The sequence below is a fragment of the Pan troglodytes genome, chromosome 7 (genome assembly GCF_028858775.2).
Source record: "Pan troglodytes isolate AG18354 chromosome 7, NHGRI_mPanTro3-v2.0_pri, whole genome shotgun sequence".
Classification (NCBI taxonomy): Eukaryota; Metazoa; Chordata; class Mammalia; order Primates; family Hominidae; genus Pan; species Pan troglodytes.
Genome location: NC_072405.2, coordinates 20,811,294 through 20,837,273, shown reverse-complemented (window position 1 = coordinate 20,837,273; position 25,980 = coordinate 20,811,294). Strand labels below are relative to the sequence as shown.

Below are 25,980 nucleotides of genomic sequence, written 5' to 3'. Positions count from 1 at the left end.
ACAAGTATAAAATATTTTAACATTAACAAAATACTTTGCTTTCTTTTTATATTAAGTCTTCACAATCTAATGTGTATTTGACACTTCTAGCACATCTCAGAATGATGGCAGCACCCCATATGGGGGGCCCTCCCATGATGCCAATGATGGGCCCTCCTCCTCCTGGGATGATGCCAGTGGGACCTGCTCCTGGAATGAGGCCACCCATGGAAGGCCACATGCCCATGATGCCTGGGTGCCCAATGATGAGACCTCCTGCCCATCTCATGATGGTGCCCAGTCAGCCCAGAATGACTCAACCAGACAGATAAGGATAGAGGGGAGGCCTCATTACATCAGTGTTGTTTTGTTGTTATTATTGTTGTGTTTTCTTTGTTTGTAATGTTTTGTTTTGTTTTTGAGACACAGTCTTCCTCTGTCGCCCAGGCTGGAGTGCAGTGGCACGATCTCAGCTCACTGAAACCTCCACCTCCCGCGTTCAAGTGATTCCCCTGCCTCAGCCTCCTGAGTAGCTGGGACTACAGGCGTGCGCACCATGCCCGACTATTTTTTTTTTGTTGTTTTAGTAGAGACAGGGTTTCACCATGTTGGCCAGGATGGTCTCAATCTCCTGGCCTCGTGACCCGCTCGCCTCAGCCTCCCAAAGTGCTGGGATTACAGGTGTGAGCCACTGCACCCGGCCTATATGAGTTTTATATTTACCTGCTCCCTTCACCAGGAGATCATGCTGCTGTGATGCCGGGTTTTCTTAACAGCATAAGGAAGACTTGCTCCCTTGCCCTATCAAAGAGAATAGTTTTGGAGGGGAGAAGTGGGACCAAAAAAGATGCAGTTTTCATTTGTATTGGGAAATGTGAAAATAAAATTGTCAACTCTTTTAGTTAAAAACAACAACAACAAAAAAAAGGAAACGAGATGTGGGGCTGCCACACGCAATATCATGCGTTACAAGGATCCTCTACTCTGGAGGAAAATATCTTTGCTGATGCCAGAACAACCTAACACAAAGACCTTTTGGTTTTTTAATGTGACTGTGTTTTATTTTAGAATGTGTAATTCAGTTTAGAAGGGCAAAGTACCTGTCTGGGGAAGACTATTTAATTTCCTGCATTTATTTAGAATATTGGTTAATGTTATTCTGAAGGGAAATATCTCTAACAAGTGAGTGCCCCCCACATAGACACAGCTCATGAGCTCACGGGGCAAAGGAACTGAACAGCAACCTCCTGATAGCTAGCCTTCTTTGTGGTATGGAAATAATTATCAGCATGTAAAAGACTATATATATATTAAACAGTTCTGACCCCCTGCAAAATTCAAATCTACAATTGATTTGCTTCCTGGGCTCCTGAAAACAACTTTGTCAAAACTGTTCAGAAATAAAATCAGCCAATCGTTGCCCCTTGGGGTCGCAGGACAAAGCAAATCAGCCATGACCAATGTGGAGTCGGCTGTACACAATTACATGCAGACCTGCAGGACATCGAGTCCCTGCCATGGTCCCTCCCCAGTCAGGCCCCCATTGCCTGGGCTGCAGCCAGAAGCATTCAGGCACAGGTGCATTCAACAAATACTTATTTAATTGTATTGGTGGTTAGAAGGTTGTTGTTGATTAAGGTACATTAATGGATCCAAGTCCTCCCTGTATCCAAGACTTTGCCATTTGTCTCTGCAGTTCCTCCCACTGAAGAATCAGAGTATATTTCTCCAGCCCCTAATGTTGGGTTTAGTCATGTGTCTAGCTTTGGCCACTGGAATATTAATCTGCATGACCAAAAACTTGGAAAGTGTGAATTCATTTGTGCTCACTCACTCCTGCTATCACCATGAGAACAAGCCCAGGCCAGCCTGCTGCTTCCAGCAGAAGATAAGAGACACCAAGAGCAAAGTCGAGCTTCCCAGACATGCTTATGGTAGATTAACCAATCCTCAGCTGACCCATAGATCCATGAAAATAAATGACTGTTGTATTAAGCCACTGAGATTTGGAGTGACTTGGTATGCAGCATTTTGTGACAATAACTAACTGATACAAGGGTCACCATCCTTTATCTCTGTAGATTTTAACCAATTTTTAATAGCTAGATGGAGATCTTCTAGTTGCCTTTATTTATAATGAATAAGAGTGTAGAGCTAGTTTGCCCTGACACTACCAGTTACCTACCCAGAAATTCAGAAATCCTTTCTTCTCCAACCCACCCCAACGAACCATTTTTTTTTTTTTTTTTGAAACGGAGTCTTATTCTTTGCATAGGCTAGAGTACAAGTGGCACAGTCACAGCTCACTGTAACCTCAAAATCCTGGGCTCCCCTGATCTTCCCCTTCAACCTCCTGCATAGCTAAGACTACAGACATGTGCCACCATGGCTGGCTAATTTTTTTATTCTTAGCAAAGACAGGATCTCACTATATTGCCCAAGTTTGTTTCAAACTCCTGGCCTCAAGCAGTCCTCCTTCCTCACCCTCCCAAAGTGCTAGGATTATAGGCATGGGCCACCACACCCAGCCTCTTCTTCTTTTTAAATAGAAACCCTATTTTATTCTGACAGTGGGTTGCTTTCTTTTTTTTTTTTTTTTTTTTTTTTTTTTTTTTTTAGAAAAAATTGGCCCAGCCCCAGGGAATAAATTGTGACTGGTCTAAACAGGGTTGGCAAACTATAGACCAAGGGCCAAATCTGGCCCTCTGACTCTTTGTATAAATTAAGTTTTACTAGAATAAAACCAGGTCCATTCATTTATGCCTTGTCTACATATGTTTTAAACTACGATGGCACCACTGCGTCACTGCAACAGAGGTTATTTAGACCAAAAGCCTAAAATATTACCGTTTGCTTCTTTATGGAAAAAGTTAGCCATTTCCTAGTCTAAGGTTTAGATTCTGAGCTTATCATTTTAGCCTACCCCCACATACCAGTGACTGGCTCAAAACAAGTCTGTGATTCCATTCTGACTGTTCTACTGAGAGAAATCTCCCTTCTTCTCATGCAGAGCTGATGAGGGTAAGTTGTATTAATAGGACATATGCTCAGGTTTTCTGAAAAATACTTTTATCTAGAAATGCATAGGAATATGCTGGTGCCTGAATGTACCATCTGGGGACCTGGAGATTGACTCACACTGCCTCCAGAGCTAGCGCTCACACTTACTACTGAGAGGCCTGAGGAAACACCTGCCTACCCACCACCAGAACCTGTATAGGTCACCTGGAGAACTAGAGATCAGCCTGCCACACACACCACCCAGGAGCCCAGTGGTGCACCTGCCCACCTGGCCCAGTGCTGCCACTGCCAGCAACCAAAGAAGCCACCTGGAGGCCCAGGGATTGGCCCATGCAGACAGGCTATCATCAGTGCCCACATACACTGCCCATGGTCCCTAGTATTGACACACCTGGTCTACAACCACTACCACTGATGCTGAAGGACAAGACTTCAAGGCATCCCCATCCTCAGCAAAGCCTCATCACAGCCCCCAATAACAACTGCAGTCTGGCTGGGTGCAGTGGCTCACACCTGTAATCCCAGCACTTTGAGAGGCTGAGGCAGGTAGATCACGAGGTCAGGAGTTCAAGACCAGCCTGGCCAACGTGGTGAAACCCCGTCTCTACTAAAAATACAAAAATTAGCTGGGCGTGGTGGCAGGTGCCTGTAGTCCCAGCTACTGAGGAGGCTGAGGCAGGAGAATCCCTTGAACCTGGGAGGCAGAAGTTGCAGTGAGCTTAGATTGTGTCACTGCACTCCAGCCTGGTGACAGAGCTAGACTCCATCTCAATCACAAACACACAAACAAAAAAAACTGCAGTCTAAGCCACTGAATAACTCACAGACACCACTCATGCCAATTACAGCTGAAGAAATCATATGCAGCCTATACCACTGTACCCACCCAGAATCAAAGCCAAAGTGTCATATCCAATGAACGCTGTAGATACAGCTATAAGAAAAGGTCTTTCCCATATAAAAGCCAACCCAGAAAATTGGAAGAAGTGACTGCTATGTCAGAGGCACAGATAGTCACATAAGGACGCAAGAAATATGAAAAAGGAAACAGAAGATCTCCAAAGAAGCACAATAATTCTCCAGCAACAGATTTCAATGAAAAGAAAATCTATGAAATGCCTGAAAAAAAATCAGAATAATGATATTAAAGAAACTCAGGGAGATATAAGAGAGCACAGATAATGAATACAAAAAAATGAGGAAAACAATTCATGATCTGAATGAGAAATTCAACAGGGATAGACAGCATAACAAAGAACCAAACACAAATCCTGGAAGAGATGAAATCATTGAAAGAAATACAAAAGACAATTGACAGCTTTAACAATAGACTAGATCAAGCAAAACAAAGAATTTCTGAACCTGAAGACTAGTCTTTTAAAATAATCCAGTCAGACAAAAAGAAAGAAAAAAGAATGAAACAAGGCTAGATGACATATGGGACACATATGTGACCAAAAACTGAAATTCTGGGAGTTCTGGATGGAGATGAGATGGGTAAAAGCATAGAAAACCTATTTAATCAAATAATAACTGAACACTTCCTGAAAGCTTCCAAATAAAGGAATCTCAAAGATTACCAAATAAACACAACTCAAAAAGGTCTTCTCCAAGGACTTTATGGTAAAATTGTCAAAAGACAAAGAGAAAATGCTAAAAACAGCAAGAGAAAAGCATCAAGTCACTTATAAGAGAATCTCCATTAGGCTAACAGGGGATTTCTCAGCAGAAACCTTACAGGCTAGGAGAAAAGGGGATGTATACTACAAGTTAAAAAAAAAAAAAAAAGTAAGGCAAAATTGCTATACCCAGCAAAGCTATCCTTCACAAATGAAGGAGACTGGCACAGTGGCTCACATCTGCAATTCCAGAGACTCAGAAGGCTGAGGCAGGAGGATCATCTGAGCCAGGAGTTCAAGGCTGCAGTGAGCTATAATCATGCCACTGTACTCCAGCCTGGGTGACAGAGTGAGATTCCATTGCTTAAAAAAAAAAAAAAAAGAGAGAAAAAAATATTTCCCAGATAAGCAAAACACTGTTTGTGTCTTGTTTATTGTGGTCCTACAAGAAATGTTTAAGGGAGTCCTACATTCGGAAGAAAAGAACAATATCTACCATCATGAAAACACGTGAAAGTATAAAACTCATTGTAGGGCAGACACACAAAGGAGAAAGGATTCAAACGTCACCACTAAAGAAAACCACCAAACGGCAACAATAAATAATGAGAGAAAAAAGGAACAAAGGTGTATTAGTCTGTTTTCACACTGCTGATAAAGACATACCTGACTGAGACTGGGCAATTTACAAAAGAAAGAGGTTTAATGGAGTTACATTTCCACATAGCCGAGGAAGCCTCACAATCGTGTTGGAAGCAAGAAAAAGCAAGTCATGTCTCACATGGATGGCAGCAGGCAAAGAGAGAGCTTCTGCAGGAAAACTACCCTTTTTAAAACCATCAGACCTTGTGAGACGTATTCACTATCATGAGAACAGCACAGGAAAGACCTGCCCCCATGACTCAATTACTTCCCATCAGGTCCCTCCCACAACATGTGGGAATTCCAGATGAGATTTGGGTGGGGACACAACCAAACCATATTATTCTGCCCCTGGCCCTTCCCAAATCTCATTTCAAAACCAATTACACCTTCCCAACAGTCCCCCAAAGTCTTAACTAAGTTCAGCATTAACTCAAAAGTCCACAGTCCAAAGTCTCATGTGAGACAAGGCAAATCTCTTCCGCCGATGAGCATGTAAAATCAAAAACAAGTTAGTTACTTCCTAGATATGATGGGGGTATAGGCATTGGGTAAACACAGTCATTCCAATTGGGAGAAAATTGCCAAAACAAAGGGGCTACAGGCACCATGCAAGCCCAAAATCCAGTGAGGCAGTGAAATCTCAAAGCTCCAAAATGATCTCCTTTGACTCCATGTCTCACATGCAGGTCATGCTGACGTAAGAGGTGGGCTCCCATGGCTTTCGGAGAGAAAAGGCCACAGCTCCACTCCTGTGGCTTTGTGGGTATAAACCCCCTCCTGGCTCCTTTCATGGGTTGGCATTGTCTGCAGCTTTTCCAGGCACACAGTGCAAGCTGTCAGTGAATCCACCATTCTGGGGTCTGGAGGATGGTGGCCCTCTTCTCACAGCTCCACTAGGTGGTGCCACAGTAGAGACTCTATGTGGGGGCTCCGACCCCACGTTTCCATTCTGCACTGCCCTAGTACAGGTTCTCCATGAGTGCCTTGCCCCTGCAACAAACTTCTGCCTGGACATCTAGGCATTTCCACACACCTTCTGAAGTCTAGGCAGCAGTTCCCAAACCTCGATTTTTGACTTCTGTGCACCCATAGGCTCAACACAATGTGGAAGTTGCTAAGGCTTGGGGCTTGCACCCTCTGACGCTACAGCCCACGTTGTACCTTGGCTCCTTTTAGCTGCAGCTGGAGTGGCTAGGACTCAGGCACCCGAGGCCACTCACAGCAGGGGGGCCCTGGGCCCAGCCCACAAAACCATCTTTTCTTCCCAGGCTTCTGGGCCTTTGATGGGAGGGGCTGCCATGAAGACCTGTGACGTGCCCTGGAGACATTTTCCCCATTGTCTTGGGGATTCACATTTGACTCCTTGTTACTTAAACAAACTTCTGCAGCCAGATCAAATTTTTCTTGAGAAAATGGGATTTTGTTTCCTATCGCATTGTCAGGCACAAATCTTCCAAACTTTTATGCTCTGCTTCCCTTATAAAACTGAGGGCCTTTGACAGTACCCAAGTCATCTCTTGAATGCTTTGCTGCTTAGAAATTTCTTCTACCAGATACCCTAAATCATCTCTCTCAAGTTCAAAATTCCACAAATCTCTACAGCAGGGGCAAAATGCCACCTGTCTCTTTGCTAAAACATAACAGGAGTCACCTTTGTGCCAGTTCCCAGCAAGTTCCTCATTTCCATCTGAGACAACCTCAGCCTAGACTTTATTGTCTATATAACCATCAGCATTTTGGGCAAGTCTCTAGGAAATCTCTTCCAAATTTTCCCACATTTTCCTGTCTCCTTCTGAGCCCTCCAACCTCTGCCTGTTTCCCAGTTCCAAAGTCACTTCCACATATTCAGGTATCTTTTAGCAACAACACCCCACTTCTGGTACCAATTTACTGTATTAGTCCATTTTCACACAGCTGATAAAGACACATACAAGACTGGGAAATTTACAAAAGAAAGAGGTTTAATGGACTTACACTTCTACATTGCTGGGGAGGCTTCTAAATCATTGCGGAAGTCAAGGAGAGATAAGTCATATCTTACAGGGATGGCAGCAGGCAAAGACAGGAGCTTGAGCAGGGAAACTCGTCCTTTTAAAACCATCAGATCTCATGAGACTTACTCACTATCAAAAGAATAGCATGGAAAATACCTGCCCCCATGATTCAACTACTTCCCACTGGGTCCCTCCCATAACACATGGGAATTCAAGATGAGATCTGAGTGGGGACACAGCCAAACCAAATCAAAAGGATATACAAAATAACCAGAAAACAATAAACAAAATGACAGGAATAAGTCCTCACCTATCAATAATAACTTTGAATATGGGTTAAATTACCTACCTAAAAGATAGAGACAGGCTTAATGGATAAAAAAATGACCCAACAAGTCTACAAGAAACTCACTTCACTTGTAAAGACACACGCAGACTGAAAGTGAAGGGATTGAAAAAGATATGCCACACAAACAGAAATCAAAAGTAATCAGGAGTAGCTAAACTTGCATCAGATAAAACAGACTTTAAGTCAAAAATAGTAAAAAGGACAAAGAAGGTCATTATAACAATTCTAAATATGCATGCAACCAACACAAGTGCATGCAGACACACATAGCAAATATTAAATCTACAGGGAGAGATAGAGTCCAGTACAATGATAGTTGAGAACTTCAATATCCTACTGTCAGCATTGGACAGTTCATCTAGACATAAAATCAACAAAGAAACGTTAGATTTAAGCTTCACTTTAGACCAAATGGACCTAACAGATATTTTCAGAATATTTCATCCAGCAGCAGCAGAATACACCATCATCTCATCAACACACGGAACATTCTCCAGGATAGACCATATGTTAGGACACAAAACAAGGCTCAACAAAATTTTAAACATTAAAATCATATCAAGTATCTTCTCAGACCACAACGGAATAAAACTTGAAATCAATAACAAGAAGAAATTTGGAAACTGTACAAATACATGGACATTAAATGTGCTATTGAATGATCATTGGGTCAATGAAGAAATTAAGATGGAAATCAAAAAAAATTTTTTAAACAGAAAATGGAAACACATCATGCAAAACCTATGGGATACAGCAAAAGCAGTACTAGGAGGAAAGTTTATAGCAATAAATGCCTACACCAAAAAAGTAGAAGGATCTCAAATAAACAACCTAATAATGCACCTCAAGGAACTCAAAAAGCAAGAAAAAACCAAACACACAAGTAGTAGAAAGAAAGAAAAATAACAGCAGAACCAAATGCAACAGAGACAAAAAAGAAATGCAAAGAATCAACAAGAGAAAAGTTGGTTTATTGAAAAGTTAAACAAAATTGATAAACCACTAGTAAGGCTAACCAAAAAAAAAAAAAAAAAAAAAAAAAAAAGAAAGAAAGTAGACCCAAATAAATACAATCAGAAATGAAAAAGGAGACATTACAACTTTTACCAAAGAAATAAAAAGGATCATTAGAGGCTACTATGAACAACCATATGCTAACAAATTGGAAAACTTAGAGGAAAGGGATAAATTCCCAGACATACACAGCCTACCAAGATTGAACTAGGAAGAAACAGAAAACCTGACCAGACTCAAAATTAATAGCAGGTTTGAATCAGTAACAAAAAGTCTCCCCAAAGAGGAAAGCTCCAGACTACGTTTTTATGCTGATTTCTACACAGTTTATAAAGAAAAACAAACACCAATTGTTCTCAAACTATTCCCAATAATTGAAGAGGAGGGAATTCTTCCTAACTCATTGTATAAGGCCAACATTACCCTGATATCCAATCAAGACAAGGACACAACAAAAAGAGAAAACTATTGGGCAATATTCCTAATGAACACAGATGGAAAAATTCTCAACATAATACTACCAAGCCAAAACTAATGATGAATGAAAAAGATAATATACCATGATCAAGTGGGATTTATCCCAGGAATGCAAAGATGGCTCAACATACACAAAATCAGTACATGTGATACATCACATTAACAAGGTGAAAGGCAAAAACTATCTGATCATCTCAGCAGATGCAGAAAAATCACTCAGTAAAACTTACCATTCCTTCATGATGAAAACTCTCAACAAATTATGCATAGAAGGAACACTTCAACCTAAGAAAAGGTATATATGACAAACCTACAGCTAACATCATACTCACTGGGAAAAATTGAAAAGCTTTTCATCTAAGAACTGGAACAAGACAAGGATGCCCACTTTCACCACTCTTATTCAACACAGTATGGGACATCGAAGCCAGAGTGATCAGACAAGATAAAGAAATAAAAGGCATCCAAACTAGACAAGAGGAAGTCAAATTGTCTCACTTTGCAGATGACATAATCTTGTACTTGTAAACAGAAAAACCTGAAGACTCCACCAAAATACTCTTAAAATGGATAAATTAGGCTGGGCATGGTAGCTCGTGCCTGTTATCCCAGCACTTTGGGAGGCCAAGATGGGCGGATCACCTGAGGTTGGGAGTTTGAGACCAGCCTGGCCAAGATGATGAAATCCTGTCTCTATTAAAAATACAATTAGCCAGGCATTAGTGGTAGGTGCCTGTAATCCCAGCTACTTAGAAGGTTGAAGCAGGAGAATCACTTGAAACTGAGAGGCGGAGGTTGCAGTGAGCCAAGATTGCACCACTGCACTCCAGCCTGGGCAACAGAGCGAGACTCTATCTCAAAAAATTAAAGATAAAAATTTTTTAAAAAAACAGATGTATAATTCAGTAAAGCTTCAGGACACAAAATCAACATACAAAAATCAGTAATGTTTCTATATACCAGTAACAAACTAGCTAAAAAAGAAACCAAGGAAGAAATTCATTTACAATAGCTACAAAAATAAAATACCTAGGAATAAACTTAACCAAGGATGGGGGGAAAAAAATAACCTCTACAATGAAAACCACAAAACACTGATAAAATAAATTGAGAAGACACAAACAAATGGAAAGGCATCTCTTGCTCGTGGGTTGGAATAACTAATACTGTTAAAATGACCATACTACCCGAAGCAATCTAGAGATTCAGTATAATCCCTATCAATTACATTCTTCCCAGAAACAGGAAAAAAATAAAACCCTGAAATTCATATGGAACCACAGAAGACCCCAAATAGCCAAAGCAATACTGAGCAAAAAGAACAAAGCTAGAAGCCTCACACTACCTGATTTAAAAATATACTGCAAAGCAGCTGGGCGTGGTGGCTCACGCCTGTAATCCCAGCACTTGGGGAGGCCAAGGTGGCTGGATCACGAGGTCAGGAGATCGAGACCATCCTGGCTAACATGGTGAAACCCCGTCTCTACTAAAAAAAAAAAAAAACCAAAAAATCAGCCGGGCGTGGTGGTGGGCACCTGTAGTCCCAGCTACTCGGGAGGCTGAGGCAGGAGAACGGCATGAACCTGGGAGGCGGAGCTTGCAATGAGCCGAGATTTCACCACTGCACTCCAGCCTGAGTGACAAGGCGAGACTCCGTCTCAAAAAAAAAAAAAAAAAAAAAAAATATATATATATATATATATATATATATACATACATACATATATACTTACTGCAAAGCGATAGTAACCAAAACAGCGTGTATTGGTATTAAAACAGACATGAAAACAAAGGAAACAGACTAAAGAACCCAGAAATAAATCCACATATCTACAGCTAACTGATTTTCAAGAAAGCTGTCAAGAACATACATTGAAAAAAGGACACCCTCTTCATTAAGTGGTGCCAGGAAAACTAGATATCCAAACACAGAAGAATAAAACTAGACCCTTATCTCTCATCACTTACAAAAATAAACTCAAAATAGATTAAAAACTTAAATGTAACAGCCACAAGTATAAAACTACTAGAAGTAAACACAGGAGAAACGTTGGAGAACAAGCATTGTATGGCTAACACTTAAAAAGTACAAGCAACAAAAGCAGACGAATGGGATTATATTAAACTAAGTACCTTCTGCATGTCAAATAAAACAATCAACAGAGTGAAAAGACAACACCCCTCCCTTACACCATACACAAAAATTAACTCAAAATGGCCTACAGACTTAAATGTAAAACCCATAACTATAAAAACGCTGGAAGACAACCTAGGCAATACCACCCAGTACATAGTGATGGGCAAAGAGTTCATGGTGAAGATGCCAAACACAATTGCCACAAAAGCAAAAATTGACAAATAGGATCTAATTAAATGGAAGAGCTTCTGCACAGCAAAAGAAACTATCAAAAAATAGACATTTCTCAAAAGAGGATATACAAATCACCAAGTTTATGAAAAAATATTCAACATCACTAATCATCACGGAAATGCAAATCAAAACCTCAATGAGATATCATCTCACACTTTTTAGAATGGCTATTATTAAAAAGACAAAGCACAACAAATGCTGGCAAGCATGTGAAGAAAAGAAAATTATTGTTTATTGTTGGTGGGAATGTAAATTGGTACAGCCATTATGAAAAAAAGTACAGAGATTTCTCAAAAAACTAAGAACAGATCTACCATATGATGCAGCAATCCCACTCCTGGCTATACATCCAAAAAAAAGGATATCAGTGTATCAACGGGATACCTGTACCCCCATATTTACTGCAGCACTATTTACAATAGCCAAGATATGGAATCAATCTAAGTGTCAATCAATGGATAAATGGATAAAGAAAACGGGAATATACGCACAATAGAATAGTATTCAGCCATAAAGAAGAATGAAATCCTGTCATTTTCAGCTAAATGGATGGAATTAAAGGTCATAATGTTAGGTGAACTAGGCCATGCACAGAAAGAAAACTATTGCATGTTCTCACTTATATGAGCAGTTTATGCTCCTGGAAATTAAAGAGGGGGCCATGTTTCAGGTGAGTAGGGTCAGGGATAGAGGCTGTAGTTATGCACTTGTGTGCCCTGGAGCTATATAAAATTGATATCATGGAGATAAAGAGTAGAATGATAGTTACCAGAGGCTGGGAATAGGAGGGGTTTGAAAAAAGATTGATTAATGGGTATAAAAATATATAATAGAAGGAATAAGATCTAGTGTTCATTATCACAGAAAGTGACTATAACAATTTATTGTATATGTATATTTTTAATTTCAATAGTTTTTAGGGAACAGGTTGTATTCGGTTACATGGATAAGTTCCTTAGTGGTGATCTCTGAAATTTTGGCATACCCATCACCAAAGCAGTTTACCCAATGTATAGTGTTTTATCTCTCAACCCCTCCCACCTTCCCCCTGAGCCCCCAAAGTCCACTGTTTCATTCTTGTGCGTTTGCATCATCATAGCTTAGCTCCCACTTACGAGTGAGAACATGCAATGTTTGGTTTTCCATTCCTGAGTTAGTTCATTTAGAATAATGTTCTCCAACTCCATCCAGGTTGCTATGAATGCCAACATTTCATTCTTTTTTAAGGCTAAGTAGTATTCTATGGTGTATATATACATATATAACACATTTTCTTTATCCACTAATTCATTGGTGGGCATTTGAGCTGGTTCTATAGTTTTGCAACTGTGAATTTTGCTGCTGTAAACATGTGTGCAAAAGTATCTTTTTCATATAATGACTTCTTTTCCTCTGGGTAAATACCTAGCAGTGGGATTGCTGGATCAAATGATAGATCTACTTTTAGTTCTTTAAGGAATCTCCATACTGCTTTCCATAGTGGTGGTGTTAGCTTACATTCCCACCATCAGTGTAAAAGCGTTCTCTTTCACCACATCTGTGCCAACATCAATTTTTGCTTTTTTTGTTTTTGTTTTTTTTTTTGAGATGGAGTCTGGCTCTGTCGCCCAGGCTGGAGTACAATGGTGCCATATCAGCTCACTGCAACCTCTGCCTCCCGGGTTCAAGCAATTCTCCTGCCTCAGCCTCCTGAGTAGCTGGGATTACAGGCAACTGCCACCATGCCCGGGTAATTTTTGTATTTTCAGTAGAGACTGGGTTTCACCATATTGGTCAGGCTGGTCTCAAACTCCTGACCTTGTGATCCACCCACCTTGGCCTCCCAAAGTGCTAGGACTACAGGTGTGAGCCACTGCGCCCGGCCCTCTTTTTGTTTGTTTTACACGTGGTATTGCATTGTGGTTTTGATTTGCATTTCCCTGGTAATTAGTGATGTTGAGCATTTTTTCATATGTTTGTTGGCCATTTGTATATCTTCTTTTGAGAATTGTCTATTTATGTCCTTGGCACATTTTTTTGATGAGATTATTTTTTTCTTGCTGATTAGAGTTCCCTGTAGATTCTGGACATTAGTCCTTTGTCAAATGCAGTTTCTGAAAATTTTCTCCCACTCTGTGGGTGATCTGTTTACTCTGCTGATTACTTCCTATGCTGTGCAGTAGGCTTTTAGTTTAATTAAGTCCCATCTATTTATCTTTGTTTCTGTTGCATTTGCTTTTGGATTCTTGGTCATAAACTCTTTCCCTAAGCCAATGTGTAGAAGCATTTTCCAATGTTATCTTCTAGAATTTTTATGGTTTCAGACCTTAGATTTAAGTCTTTGATCCATCTTGTGTTGATTTTTGTATAAGGTGAGAGATAAGGATCCAGTTTTATTCTTCTACATGTGGCTTGCCAATTATCCCAGCACTATTTGTTGTATAGGGTGTACTTTTCTTACTTTGTTTTTGTTTACTTTGTCGAAGATCAGTTGGCTGTTGAGTATTTGGCTTTATTTCTAGGTTCTCTACTCTGTCCCATTGGTCATGTGCCTATTTTTATACCAGCACCATGCTGTTTTGGTGACTATAGCTTTGTAATATAGTTTGAAGTTGGGTAATGTGATGCCTCTAGATTGGTTCTTTTTGCTTAGTTTTGCTTTGGCTTTGCAGACTCTTTTAGTTCCAAATGAATTTTGGCATTTTTTTTCTAGTTCTATAAAGAATGATGATGATACATTGATAGGAATTGCATTGAATTTGTAGACTGCTTTTGGCAGTATGGTCATTTTCACAATATTGAGTCTACCCATCCATGAGCATGGAATGTGTTTCCATTTGTTTGTGTCATCTATGATTTCTTTCAACAGTGTTTTGTAGTTTTCCTTGTAGGGGTCGTTCACCTCCTTGGTTAGGTATATTCCTAAGTATTTTATTTTTACAGCTATTATAAAAGGGTTTGATTTGATTCTCAGCCTGGTAGATGTTGGTGTATAGCACTGCTACTGATATGTGTACATGGATTTTGTATCCTGATAAATAGATTTACTGTGTATTTCTAAATAGCAATAAGATTTGAAATATTCCCAACACAAAGAAATGATCAATGTTTGAGGTGATTAATATCCTAAAGACCCTGATTTGATCATTACTCATTGCATGCATGTACCAGAACCTCACATGGAACCCCAAAATGTGTACAATTATTCTCTATCGAAAATATTTTTTTAAGAAACATGCAGGAATACACTGTACCTCTTCCTTTCTGTCTCTGGGTATTGCCACATGAGGACTTGACATGCGGATTGTGGCAGCCTCTGTGACCAAGAGCAGAAGACAATAGCAGCATAGAAACCTCAAAAGAAAAACCTAATATCTCAAGCTACTAATTTAGCCAAGCTTGGCATCAGCTATCTCTGGTCTTAGTACATGAGGTGATAAAACCTCACTGTTCAAGTTGGGTGGCCATCAATTGCTGCAGAATAGAAGTTAATGAGGCTTCCTCTTCCTGGATCCTCTACTAGACCCTGACATATCCATTCAGTCACAGGCAGAAAGGGAAGCAGAGGGTAAGGAGACCTGGCTGGCTGTGCCAGATGCAGATCTTACCTGTCCTGCTTAGAACACTCAAAGCTCAATTGGTTAAACAAAAAAAGGAAAAAGACAGTAAGGAGTATAACACTCCCCAGATGCAACTTAATCTAACACTCTATACTTTAGATTTTCTAGGCATACATAGAAATCAGACCACTACTTCTGCAGAACATTTTACTGGTAAAAAGAATAGCCCACATGAGGGAAAACTGATTTGGTGGAAAGACAACAAAAACAAAACGTGGGAAATAGGTAAAGTGATAACATGGGGGAGAGGTTTTGCTTCTGTTTCACCTGGAGAAAATCAGCTTCCTGTTTGGATACCCACTAGACATTTGAAGTTCTACAATGAACCCATCAGAGATGCAAATGAAAGTGCCTTCGTAGAGACAGAAAACCCGCAATCGAGCATCATCGACTCGCAGGGCGAACAAAATGGTGATATCAGAACCGATGAAGTTGCCATCCACCAAGAAAATGGCACATGTGGAGAGCCAGGGTGAGGAATAGAAAGAAAAAGAGACAGAGAACAGAGACAGACATAGAAAGTGAGACTGGGGAGAGAGAGAGTGTAAAAGAGAGAGAGAGAGACCATAAGAGAAGGGAGACAAAGAGATAAAAGGCGCGAGTCAGCAGGTGAGGAGAAAGACTGAAAACTATGAGAAACAGCAACTAAGACACAAAGGAGGTGGGAGACTGCCCGGGTGCCGCAGCACCCACACCGTCCTCTTGACCACTGTCACTTGGGTTAAAACTACCGGAAATTCCACTATTGCAAATTTCGTATTAATCCTTGTATGTCTGTCTTTTCTATTGTTAGTCTACAGGTATATCCAGCAGCTCCAGAGAGACAGCGACCAGCGAGAAGGGGCCATGATGATGATGGTGGTTTTGTCCAAACGAAAAGGGAGATATGTAGGGAAAAGAAAGAGAGATCAGACTGTTACTGTGTCTACATAGAAAGTGAAGACATAAGAGACTCCATTTTGAAAAAGACCTGTACTTTAAACAATTGCTTTGCTGAGATGTTGTTAATCTGTAGCTTTGCTGCAGCCACTTTGCCCCAACCACTTCGACCCAACCTGGAGCTCACAAAAACATGTGTTGTATGAAATCAAGGTTTAAGGGATGTAGGGCTGTGCAGGACGTGCGTTGTTAACAAAATGTTTGCAAGCAGTTTATTTAGTAAAAGTCATCGCCATTCTCTAGTCTCAATAAACCCGGGGCACAGTGCACTGTGGAAAGCCACAGGGACCTCTGCCCTTGAAAGCTGGGTATTGTCCAAGGTTTCTCCCAATGTGATAGTCTGAAATAGGGCCTCGTGGGATGAGAAAGACCTGACCATCCTCCAGCCCAACACCCATAAAGGGTCTGTGCTGAGGTGGATTAGTCAAAGAGGAAAGCCTCTTGCAGTTGAGAAAGACGAAGACCACTGTCTCCTGCCTGCCCCTGGGAACTGAATGTCTCTATATAACACCCAAAAGTACATTTGTTCAATTCTGAGATGGGAGAAACTGCCCTATGGTGGGAGGCGAGACATGTTTACGGCAATGCTGCCTTGTTATTCTTTACTCCACTGAGATGTCTGGGTGGAGAGAAACATAAATCTGGCTTACGTGCCTGTCCAGTCACAGTACCTTCCCTTGAACTTCATTATGACATAGATTCTGTTGCTCACATATTTGTTGCTGACCTTCTCCTTATTATCACCCTGCCCTCCTACTACATTCCCTTTTGCTGAAATAATGAAGATAATAATCAATAAAAACTGAGGGAACTCAGAGACGGGTCCCAGTGCAGGTCCTTGGTATGCTGAGCGCCGGTTCCCTGGGCTCACTGTTGTTTCTCTATACTTTGTCTCTGTGTCTTATTTCTTTTCTGTCTCTCATCCCACCTGACTAGAAATACCCACAGGTGTGGACGGGCAGGCCAACCCTTCAGTATGAGATTACAGGCATGAATAACCCCACCTGGCCACCTAACTCAGTCTTGAGAGGCCAGAAGTGATGCTGGAACTTTCTTCCTCTGTGGGTTAAAAAGGGAAAATTAGGAGAACACAAGGCATGAGAGATGCAGCGATGAATACGTCTATATGGAGCTTCTGTCTGCATTCAGTAGAAAATGCATTTCTAGGCACCAGGTTTAAGAGCTAAAACCTGGAGTCTTGTCTGTTAGCATTCTCCTTCCCCACAAACTAGAGAGAGAATCCATTTTGCTCCAGCACACCCAAATTTAGGAAATGTCACATTCCTATCTCTGTAACTGCAGTTAAATCTACTCTGAGTCCCTGGATGCCTGGCAGGTGGAGAATGCAATCTTGTCGTTACGAGCATTCCTTTCCCTTCTCCATGGGCTTATGTAAGAATTCTGGGCTTACACACTGTTGGAAAGCCAGGTAGGAACTACATCCCCCGAACTCTCCATTCTTCCAGCTGCTCATGATCCGTCAACATCCTTTGGGCCATCTGCTATAACAAGACCTGCCTCACAGCATCATTCCACTGACCCACAGGCTCAGCCCCAGGGACCCTCACTGTAACAGGTCTCCACTATGCATAGGAACTCACAAAACCTTCTCTTCATCTTGGCATCCTCTGACATCCAGCCACTCCTCTGCTTCTCACCTTAAACACAGATGGCAGCTCCTTCCCATCGTTCCAAACCTGAGGGATTGTCCAGCCAAATTCTCTTCAGACACCAAAGCTTCACCCGCCCTTTTCAGGGAGATGATGCAAGGACATCTGAGATCTTTGGAAGCCCAATTCTGGCCTCTCTTTGGGGTGGGCTGAGAGTGGGAACTAGACTCTCTTTTCCAAGTGCCATGTTTATCTTGTTCATCATTATATTATCTCCAATACCTGGCACATAGTAGGCACTACAGACTGACACATAGTAGGTGATATTAGTATCTGTATATTGGCACCCTTGAGGTTGAAGCTATTAGCAGAAACCTGCCAAGGAATAGGATGGAAAACCGACCAAAAAAAAAAAAAAAGATGAAAACAATCGTGGCTTTGAGCTCTAAACACACAAGGCACCAGCCCAAGTTTGGGCAATTTTAATACAACAGCCATTTTGCCTCCAAACAAACTGGCACTGGAAACCTCCCTCTGCCTCTTAAAGAGAACCATTTTCTCTTTCTCTAAGTGGGCAGCATTTCTCCCCGGAGGCAGTACCCAGCCCACTGCCACCAGCAAAGGACTGCATCCAGGAGCCAAGAGCTTGATAGTTTAAAGAATATATTTTATAGGGAAATACAAAGTAACATCCACATAAATCTGGAACTACCACCACTTTCCAGAGGCCAAATCCCATTTGTGGAATCTCTTGCGTGTCAAGCACCTTGCAGTCAGCTCAACTACATACTTTTGGGATTCGTTGCAGAGAAGAGTGCAGGTTATCTGCAAAATAAAGGAACTAGGGCTCAGAATTCCCAGAGCAATCCATCACAGAGGTGGTGAGTAGAAATGGGCTGGGTGAAGTCAAATGAGAGAAGTCAATGAGTTGGCCAACACCAAGCAAGGATCATGGGACCCTCTCCACTCTCCATGGCCCCACATCTCAAATGATGTCAACAAAACCCATCAATGCTTGGTGTAAGTGTTGTATGCTCCTGGAAATGAAAGCAGGGGCCACATTTCAGGTCAGTAGGGTCGGCGGTAGAGGCAGCGGTCATGGACTTGTGGGCCCTGGAGGATGGGATGATTCTGAGACATTGAATCCCTACGCTGATCTCAGTAGAAATCTCAGGTAGGGCTTCAACATTCGTGGACCAAGGACTCTGCGGGCCTGAGAGCAACAACCTTGGTGCGTGTCCCGGCTCCATCAATCCCAACTGGGGCTTTGAACAAGTTACTTATTTTTTTAACTAATGTTATTTTAATTGACAAATAATAATTGTACACATTTATGTGATGTTTTGATATGTGTATACAATGTGGGATGATTAGACCAAACTAATTAACTTGTCCATCCCCTCATTTACTGACAATTTTTATGATGAGACATTTGAAATGTACCCTCTTAGTTATTTTGAAAGATACATTATTATTGACTATAGTCACACTGCTGTGCTATTGATTTCAAAGCATATAATCCAGCAACCCAAATTCTGGGTATAGACAAAAAAAAAAAAAAAAATCGAAATCAATATGTCGATGGGATCCCTACATTCCTATGTTCACTGCAGCACTATTCACAATACCCAAGATATAGAATCAACCTAAGTGTCCATCAATGGATGAAAGGATAAAGCAAATGTACTATATACACACAAGGAAATACTATTAACCCTTAAAAAAAAAAAGAAATCCTGTCATTTTCAACAACATAGATGAATCTGAAAGACATTGTGTTAAGTGAAATAAGCCAGGCACAGAAAGACAAATACTGCATGATTTTATTATATGTGGAATCTAAAGAAGTTGAACTCACAGAAATAGAGAGTAGGACAGTGGTTATCTGGGGCTAGGGTGGAGGAAAGGTAGGGGATAGGAGACACTGGTCAAAGGATACAAAGTTTCCAATAGGAAGAATAAGTTTTGAACAAGCTAAACTCCTCTGAAAGCTCAGTTGCTCATCTGTAGAGCGGGGACACATCGACCTTCTAAGGATGTTGCTGTGAGAGTAAGAGATGATGTTCAGAACAATACCTAAAGCAGTCAGTTCTCCTTAAGCTTGAACCTGCGTCGCCATGACCTCTACGTCACAGGACAGAAAGGCTCACAGCCAGTGTCTCAGTTCCCAATGAAAAGTGGATCCCAGACCAGGCTGAACAGCAGGATCCCTAGGGGATACCCCACCCTACTGAGTCAGAATCACTGGAGGTAGAGCCTGGGTATGTATGCATGTGTGTGTGTATGTAAGTATGTATAAGAGACAGGGTCTTGCTCTGCAGTCCAGGCTGGAGTACAGTGTCACAATCATAGTTCACTGCAGCCTCAAATTACTCCTGCCCTCAAGCCATCCTCCCACCTCAGCCTTCAGAGTAGCTGAGACTACAGGTGAATGCCACCAAGCCCAGATCCTTTTTTTTTTTTTTTCTTTTTGGAGAGAATCTCACTCTGTTTCCCAGGCAGGAGTGCAATGGTGCAATCTTGGCTCACTGCAACCTCTGCCTCCGGGTTCAAGTGATTCTTGTGCCTCAGCCTCCTGAGTAGCTAGGATCACAGGCATGCACCACCACACCAGGCTAATTTTGCTTTTTTCACTGTTGTTCATTGTTTGTTTTTCACAAGTAGGACTTTTTATTTGCCACTATTATAAGTCTGAACTTTAAACAGATTCTTGGGCTGGTGGTTCATATCCATCAGCTCATTCAACTTTAGCGTGTGTCTCGTCCCAAGTGGGTTTTCCAGAACTACTACCTTCACCACGAATCTCCATGCCTTTGAAACACAGGGTTTTCCAGCATTTTTACTTTTCTAATGAAGACATCATGGAGAGGATAAATTGGCAAGCCTTTTCTACATCTTTTCTAATGTTGTGTGGAATCAATTTATTGACCACTTCTTTCAAGTCATTTGTCTGCACCTCTCAGGTCATGATTTCCATCATTTTCTTCTGGATTTGGCAGACTGTTGGTGCTGAGCATAAGAGGTCTTCCATATCTGATTGTTGCGTTTTTTAGTAAAACCAACACAAAACAAGATGAAAGAAGTAACCATCGTAGTCTTGACATCAACATGAGCTTCAATCATTGTTGAACATTTTTCAGCCATGGAACATATTTTGTCACAGGTAAGACCCATGCCATAGAAGATAGTCAGGCAGTTTTTGCCCTGAACATCTTCAGTAATCAGCTTGAATTTTCTAAATGCAATTTCATTATTCTGCAAATCAGCAAGACTCACTTCAAACACAAGACCCTTGAGACCATCAGATGCAATTTGGGTTCCTTGGGTCCTGGTGACCAAGTCTTTCCAATATTTCTTATATTGAACATAGGAGGTGCTTTCACATCATACTAATCTTTCTTAGAAAATGGATCAACTACTTTCTTCTTAACTCCCTTTTTGCCACCTTTCATAAGGCACTTGTTCTTAACAAACGCCATAGTGCTGCTTAGAGAACCAAAAGGCTAAATTTTATATTTTTGGTAGAGATGGGGTTTCACTATGTTGGCCAGGCTGGTCTTGAACTCCTGATGTCAGGTGATCTGCCCACCTCAGCTTCCCAAAGTGCTGGGATTACAGGTGTGAGCTACTGCACCCAGCTGATATTTATTTTTTCTTTTTTTGTAGACACAGGGTCTTGCTATGTTGCCAAGGCTGGCCTGGAACTCCTGGCCTCAAGCAATCCTCCCACCACAGCCTCCCAAAGCACTGGGATTTCAGGTGTGAGCCACCATGCCCAGCCTGGAATCTATTTTTAAAGCCAATCAAGTGTTGAATAAAGTTGCAACTTGGGCTGTTTTTTCTTTGCATTTTTTACATTTCAATGGTTTTTTAATATATTCAGAGATATACAGAAACATTACCAGTCAATTTTAGAACATTTCATGACCTCAAAAAGAAACCTCATACCCTTTAGCTAAGACCCCCATCCTCCCATGCCCCTACCAGCCCTAAGCAACCACTAATCGACTTCCTATTTCTATAGATTACCATCTGAATGAAATCATGTAGAATGTGATCTTTCATCTGTTTTGAAGGTTCATCCATGCTGTAGCATATGTACTTTGCTCCTTTTTGTGATCAAATAATATTCCACCATTTGAGTAGACAACATTCGGTGTACCTCTTCATCTGGTGTGGGCATTTGGATTAATTCCATCTTTGGGTTATTAGGAGTGATGCTACTGTAATTATTCATGTACAAATTTTTGTGTGGACCTGTGCTTTCATTTTTGAATATGAAAATATGGCACATCTTCAAGGAAGACATACAAGTGGCCAATAAGCACATGAAAAGATGCTCAATGAAATTCATCATCAGGGTAACAGAAATCAAAACCACAATGAGATACCACTTCACACCCATAAGGATGACTGGAATCAAAGATACAGAAAATTGGCCTGGTGCGGTAGTTCATGCCTGTAATCCCAGCACTTTGGGAGACCGCGGCAGGCGGATCACCTGAGGCCAGAAGTTTGAGACCAGCCTGGCCAACATGGTGAAACCCTGTCTCTACTAAAAAAATACAAAAATTAGCCAGGCATGGTGGTGGGTGCCTATAATCCCAGCTACTCGGGAGGCTGAGGCAGGAGAGTAACTTGAATCTGGGAGGCAGAAGTTGCAGTGAGCCAAGATTGTGCCACTGCACTCCAGCCTGGGTGACAGAGCAAGGCTTCGTCTCAAAAACAAACAAACAAAAAAATACAGAAAATAGCAAGTGTTGAGGATGCACAGAAACTAGAACCTTCATACACTGCTAGTGGGAATTAAAATGGTGTAGCCACTGTGAGAAACAGTTGAAAACTTCCCAAACAATTCCACATAGAGTTACCAAATGACCCAGCAATTGTACTCCTAGGTATAGGCCCAACTTGGGCTCTTTTAATCTATGGAAAATGAACTATGGGTACTTGGCAAGAACAAAGAGGGAGAGAGGCAGAAATGGAGCCATGAGGGCACATTGATTGGTCTCTAGTACACAGGGCTCCTACTGCAAATGGTCTCTAAATGACTTCATCAGTTGCTCATAAAAAAAATTACCCTCTGCTCCAATCGTGGAGGAAGAAGTGTGGATTGGACCTGGTGAGCCACGGTAAGACTGACTGCTAAACTTTATGAATGATGAGGGGATTTGCATGTATAATCTTGACTGTACTAATTTTTTATTTTATCCACTATCTTTGAAAACTTAACTCTTAAGGACTGACTTTCCAGTACTTGTTTTTGACTCTAAGTAAATTTCCAATTCCTCAAAGTCCAAAGATAATGTACTGAGAAATCTCTCAAAGGAAAAATGCTAAGAATACAGGCAGAGTTATGCGGCAAATTTTGCAGAATTAACACAAATTGCCCCTGTAGGTATGAAGCACAAAACATTTTCATGGATAAAGAAAAAAGTGTTCTTCATTCTAGTAGAGGCTGCAGGATGAAGCCGATCCAGCTGCTTGCCCAGCCAGACCTTGGGCTCTTACCTAATTTGTGTTAGAGTCAACCTTGATGGAGTCTGTATCTCAGTCATCTTTTTTTTTGACATGGAATCTCGCTCTGTCTCCCAGGCTGGAATGCAGCGGTGTGATCTCAGCTCACTGCAACATCTGCCTCTTGGGTTCAAGCGATTCTCCTGCCTCAGCTTCCCAAGGAGCTAGGACTACATGTGCATGCCACCATGTCTGCCTAATTTTTGTATTTTTAGTAGAGATGTTTCATCATGTTGGCCAGGTTGTCCTCAAACTCCTGACATCAGGTGATCTCCCTGCCTTGGCCTCCCAAAGTGCTGGGATTACAGGCATAAGCCACCATGCCCGACCTCAATCATCTTTTTATCCTCCACACCTGGCAAGTTCTAGACACACTGTGGTTTGATACAAATTTGTTGAATAAACAGGAGACAGATAGAAAGTGGGAACTCTGGAAGTAGAGAAGATTCCAGAAATTGTGCATATTACCCAGAGACAGTGGCCCAATCCCTCAGTCCTGCCAGAGTTTTCTCTATCTCAACTCAAACCTTATGTGTGGGCCCAGGCGCAGTGGCTCACACCTGTAATCCCAACACTTTAGGAGGCTGAGGTGGGCAGATCACTTGATGTCAGGAGTTTGCGACCAGCCTGGTCAACATGGTGAAACCCCGTCTCTACTGAAAATACAAAAATTAGCCAGGCATGGTGTTGTGCACCTGTAGTGCCAGCTACTCGGGGGCCTGATCCACAAGCATTGCTTGAACCCAGGAGGCGGAGGTTGCAGTGAGTCAAGATTATGCCACTGTACTCTAGCCAGGGCAATAAAGCAAGACTGGCCCAAAGAAAAAAAAAAAACCCTTATGTATGAGCCTTGTTACAGAATTAATGTTTATATGGACAATATGTACATGGGTGTATGTTAAGAGCATGAGTCATCCACAAGATTTTAGCAAAGTCCATTTGGAAAGCTCAATGCTTTGGGCTTCCACTTGCCTTGCTGCCTCTGTCCTCAGAAGGAGACTTCATCCTTCCATGTAACCAGCAAATCCTTTATGCAGAGATGTACACAACACACTCCTCTCCTTGGCTATGACACCTTGAAAGGCTCTCCTTGGTGGCCCCTGGTGCTCATTTCAGAGTAGTTCAAATTAAGGTGATCAGCTTTCATGCCAATCACTCTACAAATCACTCCTATTATGACCAATTTTTCTAAAGGCTTTAATGAATTATTACTTAAAGAAATGTGCACATAGAAGAGGCCAACACAGTGCTTTTCTTACAAACTGAACATACTGGCCAGACGCAGTGGCTCATGCCTGTCATCCCAGCACTTTGGGAGGCTGAGGTGAGCAGACTGCTTGAGCCCAGGAGCTTGAGACCAGCATGGGCAACATAGTGAGACAAACCTCTCTACAAAAAATAAATGAATAATTAGGCAACAGTGGTGGCACATGCTTGTAGTCCCAGCTACTTGGGAGGGCTGAGCTGGAAAGATTGCCTGAGCCCAGGAGGCAGAGGTTGCAGTGAGCCATGACGGTGCCACTGTGCTCCAGCCTGGGTGACAGAGCAAGATCCTGCCTCGGAAAAAAAAAAAAAAAAAAAAAAAAAAAACCTGAACATATCCATATTACCGACACCCAATTCAAGAAACAGAACATTACAGCCCCTTCCAGGATATTCCTGGGGTCTCTTCCATCTCTACAATCCCCTGACTACAAACAGCCTCCACCTATTTCACCTGACAGTGTACTTTATGAAAGCAGCAGTTCTCAGTTGGGGGCTATCTTGCCCCCTGGGGACATTAGGCAATATCTGGAGACACTGGGGGTTGTGTCTACTTGGGGAGAGTTGTGTTACTGCATCCAGTGAGTCCAGGGATCCAGGGATGCCGCTCAACATACTAAAATGCAAAGGAAACCCCCACACATACAAAAGAGAAATTGCTGAGCCAAAACGTCAGAAGTGTCACAGCTGAAACGCTGACATACACAGAATCACACAGTATCTGCTCTTTCGTGCTCAGGATCTCTTTCATTCTGATCATTGCATAGGAAACAGAAATGTCATTTGGAGGCAGGTAGAGTCCAAAACAAAGAAAATCCAGAGTTTTTTTTTTTCGTCAGCCTGGTGCCTTTAGAGCTAGGGTTTAGTTTCCATTCTTTCTGTCTAATTTTCAAGTGATTTTTCTTCAAATGGCTTCTGCTGGGCTCAAGACCTGGAGATCCCCACAAAGCTGAGATTCACATGGGAATTTTGTACACACCCACACAGGTATACACTGCCATTTACATGCAGACATCCACCCACAGATACACACATCCGGAGACCAAGACAGTAAGCAAACTCCACCATAAAAGCACAGTCTTCTGAACAGGAGAAATGCACTATTCACTCCAGGGAGGTACCTATTGGTTTAATTCAGCCTCTGATAGGCTGTTGCCAAGCCCAGCTCTGAAAGTCTTCCCCTCTAGGAAAGAGAGATGGATTTTTTCTTTACTCAAGAATATAGATCTAAAAAAAACAAACACTTCTGCATCTCAAAGCAGGCTCTACCTCCTGAGCTATACATACTGATCAGCATTTTATTGTCAATTTTCTTTTATTTGAACTGGAGAAAAATATAATCTAATTATGCTCTTACTGAAAGTTGGGAATCAGTCACACTAAATCCAATTATCTGGGTTCTCATGATTAAGGTGTTTAATTTGGGGGACAACAAAGCAAAAGCATTGGTCATGTTTTCATACAATCAGTACAGAATATATCTAAGGGGTTCAAGTATCACTGTAGCAACAAGCTCATTCTGCAGTAAAAGGGGGATTCTGCCACTAGGATTGAGTTAGGGTGGTTCATGGCTGCACTGTTTC

General features: G+C 41.6%; 1 protein-coding gene and 1 pseudogene across 1 annotated transcript in view; one reads left to right on the top strand and one right to left on the bottom strand.

The window, feature by feature from the left end:
* The window catches only part of LOC129135667 (RNA-binding motif protein, X chromosome-like), a 100,435-nt gene extending 83,542 nt beyond the window's left edge, over positions 1-16,893 (top strand). Inside the window, exon 2 of the mRNA XM_054656562.2 lies at positions 15,862-16,893. Within this exon, the coding sequence (XP_054512537.2) occupies positions 15,862-16,153 (292 nt within the window). The 3' untranslated portion in view covers positions 16,154-16,893. The remainder of the gene's footprint in view (positions 1-15,861) is intronic.
* Positions 16,894-19,114: 2,221 nt separating this feature from the next.
* Positions 19,115-21,273, bottom strand: LOC104008110 (small ribosomal subunit protein eS1-like; annotated as a pseudogene).
* Positions 21,274-25,980: the final 4,707 nt, after the last annotated feature.